At 49.1% G+C, this 10,536-nt stretch overlaps 1 protein-coding gene across 3 annotated transcripts; it reads right to left on the bottom strand.

The window, feature by feature from the left end:
• Window positions 1-899: 899 nt before the first annotated feature.
• VGLL2 (vestigial like family member 2) lies at window positions 900-9,164 on the bottom strand. Of its 3 annotated transcripts, none has more exons than XM_068551022.1 (5): window positions 9,071-9,164; window positions 8,405-8,868; window positions 5,864-6,173; window positions 3,268-3,789; window positions 900-1,986 (listed from the first exon to the last, which is right to left on the bottom strand). In XM_068551022.1, the coding sequence occupies exons 2-5, from the start codon at window positions 8,483-8,485 to the stop codon at window positions 1,946-1,948; spliced, it is 954 nt and encodes a 317-aa protein (XP_068407123.1). In that variant the 5' UTR covers window positions 8,486-8,868; window positions 9,071-9,164; the 3' UTR covers window positions 900-1,945. The 3 variants fall into 3 exon arrangements, with proteins under 3 accessions (XP_068407123.1, XP_068407122.1, XP_068407121.1); XM_068551021.1 differs by lacking the exon at window positions 900-1,986 and adding an exon at window positions 8,018-8,112 and having other exon boundaries at window positions 2,814-3,789; window positions 5,864-5,978; XM_068551020.1 differs by lacking the exon at window positions 900-1,986 and having other exon boundaries at window positions 2,814-3,789.
• Between the last annotated feature and the right edge of the window lie 1,372 nt (window positions 9,165-10,536).

Raw genomic sequence — 10,536 nt, forward strand, 5'->3', positions numbered from 1 at the left:
TCACATCTGGGACAATATAATCATATAGTACCTTCCATCTGAGCAAAAACAGTAATAGGTTCTTGTAATGATCATAGTCTACTTAACAGGTACCAAAATGATAGAAAGAGAGGATGGGTAACTCTGCTAAGCCATGTTCTGAGTAAGGTCCCTTAACTGCACCCAACTCTTGAGACAGTTACCCAAGATACACTGTATTTGCCTCTTGTGTTATAATGAAGATCAAGATTTGAATTAATATTTTATGCTTTAACAACTTTCAAGGGCAGTTTGGGCATAACACTAAATCTCTCTCTTTAAAGAACACTAAATCTCTCTCTTTAGAGAAAGAACACGAATAACTTTGGCGTCAAGGGAAAATAAAACCGTTAATTCAAAAATTTCTTTTTTTTGGCCTAGCTGTAGGTTTGGTTTCCTAGCCTAGCTGATTAAAATATAAAATAACCAGTATTTCCAAAACATTTTTAAATTGAGGACTCTACTATCTGAAGAGTCTAGAATTTAAGAAGTAACAATAATCCTCTTTTGGAGAAAAATGTGTGTATCTGACTGAATGGTATACAAGTAGTGTTTTCTATATATCTCTGCTTTTACTTGATGAAGGCCATCAGGTAATCTGGGCTTCCATGGGTTACCATTTTCTCATCTGTAAAACAGAGTGGGGATACCCAACTTCTCATCTCTAGGGTTGACATGAGGTGGAAAGGGGTTCACAGGTTTCACAGCATGACAATCACTTTGGAAAACCAAAAATATATATACGAAGTAATTTTACTTCCTGACATCAGATCATACTACTATAAATTATTTTATGCTATTAGAGAAAAACTAAGGTATTTGTTTTCCTTTTAAGAAATAACACAGCGACCTAGTGGTAAACAAACATCTTTAATGTCTGTTTCTTCTTCCTCATCCCCTTCAGTTTTGCCCACATGTGTACCCCTTCCCCGTCCCAACACTAAAGTTACCAAATCATGACCACAGAGACTGAGAAAAATATTCGAGGTACCAGAGACTCCATGGGCATCTCTTCCCCTTGTGGTGACTCCTAGTTCTTCTTCTTGGAGACAACTGGGGCCTCTTGATGCTTACTTTTTTTCACCCAAAGAAGGATAGAGGGAGGGACAGAATTCGTGGGAGAGAAGGCAGAGAGAGCTTCTTCTTTCATCATAAAATGTTCTTTGTAAAAAATATGATATATACACACACACACACGTATAAAACATATCCAGTGCAACTGCAATTGCTGTGCCAAACACTGGGAAGTGCCCCCTTTGGTCGATGTATTTCTGGAGTTTTAAACAGTTGTCCTACAACAGCTGCATTTCAGTAAGACTCGGGCAGGTGGCTCCAGATTCGCCACTTGCCGCTCACATTCAGGCTGAGGCTTCCACGTTCACAGTCCGAAGAAGAGTGTCTTTGTGTCTGGAGTGGGTGTTGTAGGGAGGGAGTGGGCAGGAAAGGAGCTGGAGGCTACAGGTGAGGAAGAAGGAATTGGCTTCTTTTGACTTCTCTACCACAGTCTTTGATGCAAATACAAATACATTTCAGTCTGAGGCTATTGACATTGCAGTGCTATGATCACACTACTTAATGAAATAATTCACATCAGCATAAAAAATATTCACACCAAAACATCTCTTTTTCTTTCCCTCTTTCCGAGAAAACTATGAATCATGTCACCTAAGTGATCACCATGGATATTTCCAGTGATTTGCCCAAAAGTCATTAAGCATCATTCAGAGTCTTTGGATTTCCTCTTTTGGCAGAAGGAATTATTTTTAGATGAAAATTCTGTCGATGTGTGTTCTGGTTTTCCCAATACACGGAGAAGTTTGAAGTCTCTGCATTCCCCCATGTCCTCATCCATGAAGTGAGAGGCACAGATGCCAGCCTCCATGGCTGGTCAGAAGGGAAAGGGAAGGGGAAACCCTGGGTCAGCAGATCAGCTCAGGAGGGATGCACCACAGAGGGAATAACGACGAGCTGCAAACCAAGATCAGAAGCTGTTACAAACCCACTTGATTTCAGCTCTGAGTGTCACCAATTGCGCTATGCAGAGACCTACAGGGAAGAAGGTGGGTTGTCTAAAACCAGTACAGATCCTTGCTTTTGTCCTGAGGCTGCAAACCTGAAAACAGAGAGAAAATAAAAGGGAGAGAGAGAGGGAGAAGAGAGAGAGAGAGGGAGAGAGAAGGGGGTGGGGGAGGGAAGGCACAAGATATTTAAAGAAAGAGAAAGACAAACACCACTGTTTCATTGTGAAAGTCACAGAATTCATCTAAAGGGCATGAATGAAAGTAAGAGCAAAGCAAACAAGTGTCAAATTTGCACCTGAGGGAAGGGAGAGCGGGCAAGACTATGAGCCAATGATTGCATTTATTATACAACTATTTTTTTCATTTGCCCTAAAAATAAAGCAAACAAAAAAGTAAACCCTTATTTGACTGTACCTTTCAAATTCAACTCTTCAAGCTAGGGACTTAATATTATCACTAAAATCGTGTTCTTGTTAAGTTTTATGTTTTCCAGAGACCTATTTAATTTGACAATTAAGTTGGTATCAGAGTCATGAGTCATATTTGTATGACTTGTAACTACCACTAGAGGTGACAAGACTCCCTCCCCAACCCCAAGTTGTGGAGGATTTTAAACTACGCTCTTAGCAGGCACTCTAGATCAGCGCTGTCCAACAGAAACACAATGGGAGCCATGGGCATAATTCTAAATTTTCCGGCAGCCACATTGAAAAAAAAGTAAAAAACAAACAGGTGAGACTTAATCTTAGTAATATATTTTATTTAACCCAATATAGTCAGTATGCAATGTGTTGAAAATATTTCAACATGTAATCAATGTAAAACATCAGTGAGATGAATTTTACATTCTTTTTGGGACAAAATCCTGAAATCCAGTGTATATTATACACTTACAGCACATCCCAATTCGGCCTGGCCACGTTCCACGTGCTCAACCGACACATGTGGCCGGTGGCTACAGTACTGAACAGCACAGAGCTAGAACCTTTCCAACAAATTTTATTTTTAAAAAATCCTCTGTAATATTAGCCAGCTACTTTCTCATTCTGCCCACACCGATGACACAGGGTCATCTGTCTGCTGAAACACAACCCCGCCATGCAGACCTTCGGGCCTCAGGGTCACTGGGGTCTCCAAGGAGAACTAAGTAGGGTCCCGGCCTCAGCCCAGGTTTGGGCACAGGGCAGGAGGGGGGGCCCGGGGATGCCACGTTCCCTCTCCCGCTTACCTGAGTCCATGCTGAGGCCCAGACCCCCGGCCACGTCCCCCGTGGGGCTCGCGAAAGGTCCCCCGGGCGCGGCCCACGTGGCGCCGGCCGGCTCGCCCTTGGCCGAGAGCTCACAGGGCGGGCTGCCTGGCGCGGGGGCCGACGCGGGAGCGAGGCGGGCCGGGCGCCCCGAGGCGGCGGGCATCAGCAGCGGCCCGTAGCGCGGGTCGAAGTGCGGCGCGTAGACCTCGTGCACGGCGGCGGGCCGCGGGTAGGCGGCGGCCTGGGCGCCGAGGGCGCCGCCCAGCGCGTAGGGGTGGTGCGGATGCGCGTGGTGGGGATGCGCGTGGTGCCAGGGCTCTGCCGCGCCCTGGTGCAGGTGGCCGTGCAGCGCGGCCGGCGAGTAGGGGTCGGCAGCGGCGAAGGGCAGCTCCGAGTGAGCGGCGGCCAGAGGGCTGCCCAGCGGCGCGGGCACCGGCGTCTGGTAAGCGCTGTTCCAGAAGGAGGCGGGGAAGCTGCGCTGGCTCATCGGGAAGGAGCCGTCTTTGGGTCGGCGAGGCGGAGGGGAGGAGACGGAGAAGGAACGCATCACCGCCAGAAGCACGGTTGCCGATGCCGCTCCGCCGCCGCAGAACTGAACGGCCGGGGCGGGCAAAGGGCGGGAAAGGCGCCGTGCGGGGCGCACGCGCGGCGCCTCTCTCGCGGGGCTGCGGCCCGGGAACGCGAGGTCCGGGTGCCGCACGGGGGAACCCCTTGGGGAGGAGCGCCGCTTCCTCGGATTTTGCAGGCGCGTCCCAGGCTGCGGGAACCCGGAGACTGGCGGGGAGAGGAAGAGCGGGGAGACTTCCTTCCCCAGCCCCAGTTTCAGGGCGCAGGAGCTTCCCTCGGACTCCGGGCTGGACGGCCTCGGACCAGAAGCGGCCTCGCCTTCCCGGCCCGCAGCCTCTCCTCAAGCTAAAGGTACCTCTTCCCGCTCTTGGTCGGCCGCCTAGCGATCTCACTACCCGCTCTCGCGTTTCAGCCTCCCTTGCTCCAGAAAATGTGCCCCTCCAAGGCCTCTGATAGACTGGAAGTCCATCGACATATTTCAGAGTCTTGCTATCATTAGCCTCCTTTCTAGAAACTTTATTTCAAAAATTTTTTTTTGCAAAGAGTAAACTTGACCTATTAAAAGGGCAGCTGTATTATTTGCAGAGGGGGACACGAAGGGACAGGTCTTTTCAGTTTTAATTAACAAATTCTTCGCATCAAAATGTGGATGCCAGGAATAATAATAATAACAACAATAATAATTATTATTGTCTGTATCATTGTTGACCCCTAGTGTCTGGAAGCATTTTAAGAGAACAGCATTTAGATCAAATTTGTTGCCTTTAGTTGGGAGGAAAGGAAAGAAAGACATTTAATTAAAAGAACCCTGGAGAAGGCATCTGCATTTCATAATAGATAATTTAAAATGCTTTGAAAATGCATTCTAAGTAGTGAACAGTCTTCCTGTTAAAAGTATTTAGGCAACTGGAGAATAAAAAGAATGTTTTGTATTTAAAACTAACGTTTTTGGATCTTGTGTAGGCAAGGCTTGTACAAACTGTCACACTCTTAAGAAAAAAAAGGAAGGGCGACAGTTGTCATTTCCCCCAAAATGAAATATTTGTTTTCCTTTGTTACAACAAAGTCCTCATTTCTCAGCTTGGTACACATCAAAAGCTAAGGTTAGTGAGAAAGTTACCAAAGTTACCAAATAGTTACTTCCACCCTTGTTTTGGTAATAAGGGGAGGTCAAGATTTCAGAATAGAAGGGAGAGTTCGTTGACTCATCCAAGAAATCACTGTCCCAGGCTAGGTAAAGCAGTGTTTGGTGAGAAGGGTAAATAAATAAAGAAGGGATGTGTTTGGGAAAATTCCTTAGAGATGTTTTGGCTACCCTTAAATTCTTATTTCTTTATTATTTTACTCGCTTATTGAAAGACATTCTCTGCTTCAAGATTTCCCAAGTAATCAAAATCTGGCAAAAGGCATAAGTAGGTTTTAGGAGACATTCTTCAGCAGGTTTTGCTTGCATTGCATTCTAGGACTTTTTTCTCTGGAAAGATTTTTCAGAAATGGGGTAAGGGCCCTGTAAGCTGTTGTTCGTGAAGATCCCCCTCCCCCCTTCCCCCCCCCCCCACCTGCCTCGGGAGGCTGTTGGAAACCTCACATTTCCACAGCACATTTACATACATTTTCTGTTTGCCTTACAGCCACCTCCAGGGATAGTTAAGTGGGCAAGTATTATTCTAATTTTAGAGACCAGTAAATAGAGTGACCTCCAAGAGGTTAAGAGACTTGCCCAAGGTCATATTGCTAGGAAGTGGTGGAGCCAACACTCAAACGTAGGCCTCCCAATTCCAAGGCTATTGTTTTTTTCTAGGTCACTGCTCTGCTCTGCCTCTTCAAGGAGAGATCTTAGGCCTGTGCCTACTCCTCCTTCGATTTCCTTATCCTCCCCCAATGGCCCTCCTCACCTCTTCTCTAACACCTAGCATTCTTTCAGCTGCATCTCTTTGAACCCCTGTAGGTGGACCCCAGGCTGTGAGGGCTCTCTATCCTCCCTTGCCAGTTGGGGCCCTATACTTACCCCGCCAGGGCCCAGAGCTCCGCGGGGCTTTGCTGCTTGTACAGCTTGGGGAATAGCTGCTAGGCTGGCTCAGGGCCCGGCTGAAGTGCTCGTCCACCACAGAGCTGATGTCTCCCTGGAAATAGGTGAAAAGGACGCAGCGGGAGTTGATGTACTCCGCCTCTGGTGGGCGCTCTTTCTCCGGGCTGCCTTCTTCTTCTTTTATACTAGCCGGAGTTTGGCTGGAGAAGGAGCTGCCACTGCCGCTGCTGTTGCTGGGGCTGGCGTTGCACTCCTGGGCTTCCTGCATTTTGGAGTAATAGGCTAGTTTCTGCTCAAAGGAGAAAGAATAGAGAAGTCAATTTCAAAAGAGCGAGCAAATTGTGTTCAGACTGCACTCCCTCATCCGGATCCCGAAGGTATCCAGGAGCAACTGACATCGGTGCCTATGCCAGGTGCTCAGTAACGTGGGCTGCAGTCAACAGGCCTCCCAACCTGCAGCTCAACAAAGGTGGCGTTCCTGAGAGGCCGACTGCCCTTCTTGGAGCCTCTGTCTCCCTGGAACTGCTGCCAGGCCACAGGGAGAACTCTCTGAAGGCGTCAGGGTGAAGGTCCTGGAAGACACCTAAGCAGTTTGACCGCAGAGCCCGGCTCAAGGCAGATACAGTTTTAAAATCAGGCTTCAAGGGTAAAGGGCACCCAAGTCCAGTTAGGGCCTGACTGCTCCCTGCCTGAGAATTCAGGGCAGACGTACAAGATGCAGGATTAAGCATCCTCATGATAGAACATGAAAATAACAAAATCCACTCCACACAAGTATGTAAAGGAAGAACTGCTGCAGGATAAAAACATGGAATAACATCGTGACATGGATCATTTTAATAAATGCAAGTTGATATTTGGTCATTCATAAACTGGCCATTAGAAAGTCTCAGCTTTTAAAGAGATCTTCTTTTGAGTAAGGAAAAACCAATGGGCTATGAGAATTTCTACCCTCACCATCTGTGTATATTGAGGAAAAAAGTAATAAAAAGGAGCAGAGGATGATCTTGGCTGTAAGGTTGGGTAAATCATGACTGTCTGATAGTGATTTACAAAACCAAGTGTGGCCGCTGAAAACATTTTCTTAGAAACGAGCAATGGACTGAATACAGTGTTAAAGCAGTATGCAGGCAGGGATGCCCTTCAAGGGAGACCCTGATTATACAAAAATAAACAGAGATCTTGGTGCAATAGATTGGTCCAGGGTCAGGGTGGAGAAAGGACCAAACAGACAGAAAACCAACCCTCCTTTCCTCTTTGTAATACTCCCAGCCTGGGAAGGAGCTCATCTTAGACACCGAAGCCAGAAGACTGGAGTTGTTTAGAAATATCACCATTTCTACCACATTCCCACTTGGCTTACAATGAGAGACTCTGGTGATTCCTAAAATTAACATTGAGACTAAACAAACTTCTGGTTGGGAAGTTTTAAAAAGGAGAGGAGGAGGGAGAAAAGCAAAAACAAAAGGCAAAATCTACCCATTCCATCATTAATTCATCCGGAAATTATCAAATAGATATTCTGCAAGCAAAAGTGGCAAAAGCATGGACTCGGACACTGGGGTGTATTTCAATTTTCCCGAAGCAGGAGTCCAGGCCCTCACTTTCCAACCTAGTCCGGACTCCTAGGGGATCCCCCCCCCCTCCGCCCACTGGAGTGCGATCTTATTCATTTCCTGGACTACTGTCCTCAGTTTCGACTACAGCAGCTGAGGAATGAAAAGAAAAACTTCGACCAGATATAGCCCGGAGAATAGAAATATTGTAAAAATTAAACGAAACTTGAAGAGTTTGCAGAACCGGAGCTAGTGGTCTTCTCAAAAGTGGGTTTGTTGATGGCAGGGCAGCCAGACTCAGCTAGCGAAAGGCGAAGTATTATCTATGAAGCTTGCCTCTGCCGGGTCAATAATATTTCCCAGAACTTTGCAAAGCAAAGATTATAAAGCCAGTGAGTTTCGTGCGGTTCTCTTTGTAACGAATTCGCTGGTTCTGTAATTAATTGGCCTGATCGCCTGAGAATTGAAACGGAAAAAAAGCCTTTGATAAAATAAGCTTGCAGAGATGAGAACGCGAGTTTTTGATTCTCAGAAAGACAGAGACAGGCCTTTGCTTTTGTTTTGTTGTTACTCTCACCTTTGGGACCAAATTTTGGTTTTCCCTGCGTGAGCTTTGCTCGCATCTTCCCGCGCCAGCACCGGGCTCGGAAGAAATCTGGAGTCCGACAGACCCTAAGAAATCAAGGCAGCTCGCGCGATCCTCGTCTAATTATTCCCGGGAAGCCCGGGGCACGCATTAGCAGGACTTAACTGCCTTCCCGAGAGAGCAAACGGGCAAGCTAAAGGGGTTAGCTCAACCTACTGGGTGGGAGCGCGGGCAATCCCCGCATCCGGGAGGCGCCCGCCGCTGTTCGGACGCCCAGTACCCGCGCGGAGGCACCGGGAACCTCTGAGTACTGGCAGTGCTCGGAGAAGCCGGGGCGCGCCACCTGTCTACGAGGCCCGGCCGAGAGGAGACACGTACCTGGTGGTAAGGGGTGTAGGCGGCTGCGAAGTAAGGCTGGGGAGGACCGTAGACTTGGTACATAACATCCAGACAGCTCATGGCTTCCCGCAGCGGAGACGGTTAAGTGTTTTATCATCAACTCTCGGGCGGCGGAGGGCAGGGATGCTGCATGGGCGGCACTTGGACCCGAGCTCCCAAGTCATCCGCGGCGGAGCGAGGGGCAGCGTGCTCCGCGGCTCGGGATCCCGCTCGCACGCTCCCTTCCCACCCCTGCAATTCCGGCTGCCACCGCGCTCCGAGATAGAAGCGCCAGGCCTCCAGCTAGTGGGCATTTAAACCCCACGCGGGGCCGGCGTGCTGACGCCACTCCCGGGCCGCGGAGGAGGAGGGGTTGGGGGGCGGGGCCGGGAGGCCAATTGGGTGCGTGGGACGAGGGCCCGAGGGGCTGCCGGTGTGTTTCCCTGGGCTACCCGGCGGCGAACCTGTGGGCAAAGGGTGCGGTGAACTGCGTAGCCCGGAACTTGAGCCCTGAGACTTCGCACCGTGAGGAGCAAGGATTTTCCAGGCTAAAGCAGGAGGGGGCGGGAGGACGGAGAGGAGAGGAGAGAAATGGGGGCTTTTACATTTGGAGAGAGAAAGTTGTTGAGTAGTGGGGAAAGGTCTTGTGGGGAGCCCCGAGCTCACACTGGAGAGTTGAGTGTGTGCGTCCGCGGTGGCGAGGTGGGGAAGATTCTTTGCTCTCGGCTCCTCGGCGGGAGGAACGGCGCTATCCCTAGGAATCCCCCAGGAAATCCGGATCTTCGCAGACAGGATGTAAGAGTCTGGGAACTCCTCTCTGCGCGGAGGAGCTCCCTCTGCGGGGAAACGGCAGCGGCTGAACCCTGTAACCGCTGCCCTGCGGCACCTCCTTTGCGCCCCCTCGGAGCCAATCCACAAGCCGTCAGCTACCACACCTTTTAATTCCGCTCACTGGGGCGGGTCCCTATTGCCCCTCTAGATTATGATCCCGCCCTTTCTCTTTGACGCCCTCCATCCGAACCCCCTAGGTCCGCGTTATTCGCTCCCCGCCTCCAGCTCGTCCGGGTACCTGCTGCTTTCGAGGAGTCCAGGCGGCCTTACCCAGACCCCGGCCGCCCCGAGTCTCCTCGGCCGGCATCCTTTAAAGTTTCAGTAACTTTTTGGAACGAGGACTCATTGGCTGCGAGAGGAATTATCCTAGGCACTGCAGGGAGGTCAGAGAGGGCTTTTGCTGACTCTTCAGTCAGTAATACAGCAGCTGCGATTTTGTTTGTTTGTTTCATTTCAGAGGTGAAAGAGAATACACTCCGGTTGTGAAACACGCATTTCGCATCGCCGTTCTGTTTCTTTCCCTGAGAGCTCTCCTGACTCGGACCTGCTTTCTGCAACGCTTTCCGCCTTCCCAGGCACCCCTCCCCCAGCCCTGTAGTTCTCTGTCCTTAAAGTTTAGGAACGAATTGAGACAAGGCTTTCTGTACGTCGGGACAGGTGGGGGAAAGAACGTTACAAGAATACCCGTGGGGCATACTTGTGGGTAGGGAGGGTAGAGGTTGGGAGCATTGAGAGCCCAGACCCAAGAAAGTGAATAGACCCAATCTAGTGAATAACTAGAGTTTATAAATAGAGTAGAAATACAACAAAAAGTCCGACATCGATTCACAGGCTATAAAACTGCGAACAAATGCACCCTTAAAAGATGTATTTGTTTTTAGGGACTTCCCTGGTGGCACAGTGGTTAAGAATCCGCCTGCCAATGCAGGGACAGGGGTTTGAGCCCTGGTCGAGGAAGATCCCACACGCCGCAGGGCAGCTAAGCCGGTGCACCACAACTACTGAGCCTGCGCTCTAGAGCCCACGCTCGCAGCCAGCGCACTGCAACGAAGAGTAGCCCCTGCTCACCGCAACTAGAGAAAAGCCCACGTGGAGCAACGAAGACCCAACGCAGCCAGAAATTAATTAAAGTAAAATTTTAGAAAAGATATATTTGTCTTTAAAACGTGAATATTTTAAGCCAAATGGTTTCAGGGTTGAATTTTGGTTTTGTCCAATTTATAAGTGGGTAGTGGCTCCATGTCTCCAGTTCGGTTTATGAATGGTGAGAAGTCCTGAGTGGCTGAAGTGTTTTTTTAATT

Source organism: Eschrichtius robustus, chromosome 9, assembly GCF_028021215.1.
Source record: "Eschrichtius robustus isolate mEscRob2 chromosome 9, mEscRob2.pri, whole genome shotgun sequence".
NCBI lineage: Eukaryota > Metazoa > Chordata > Mammalia > Artiodactyla > Eschrichtiidae > Eschrichtius > Eschrichtius robustus.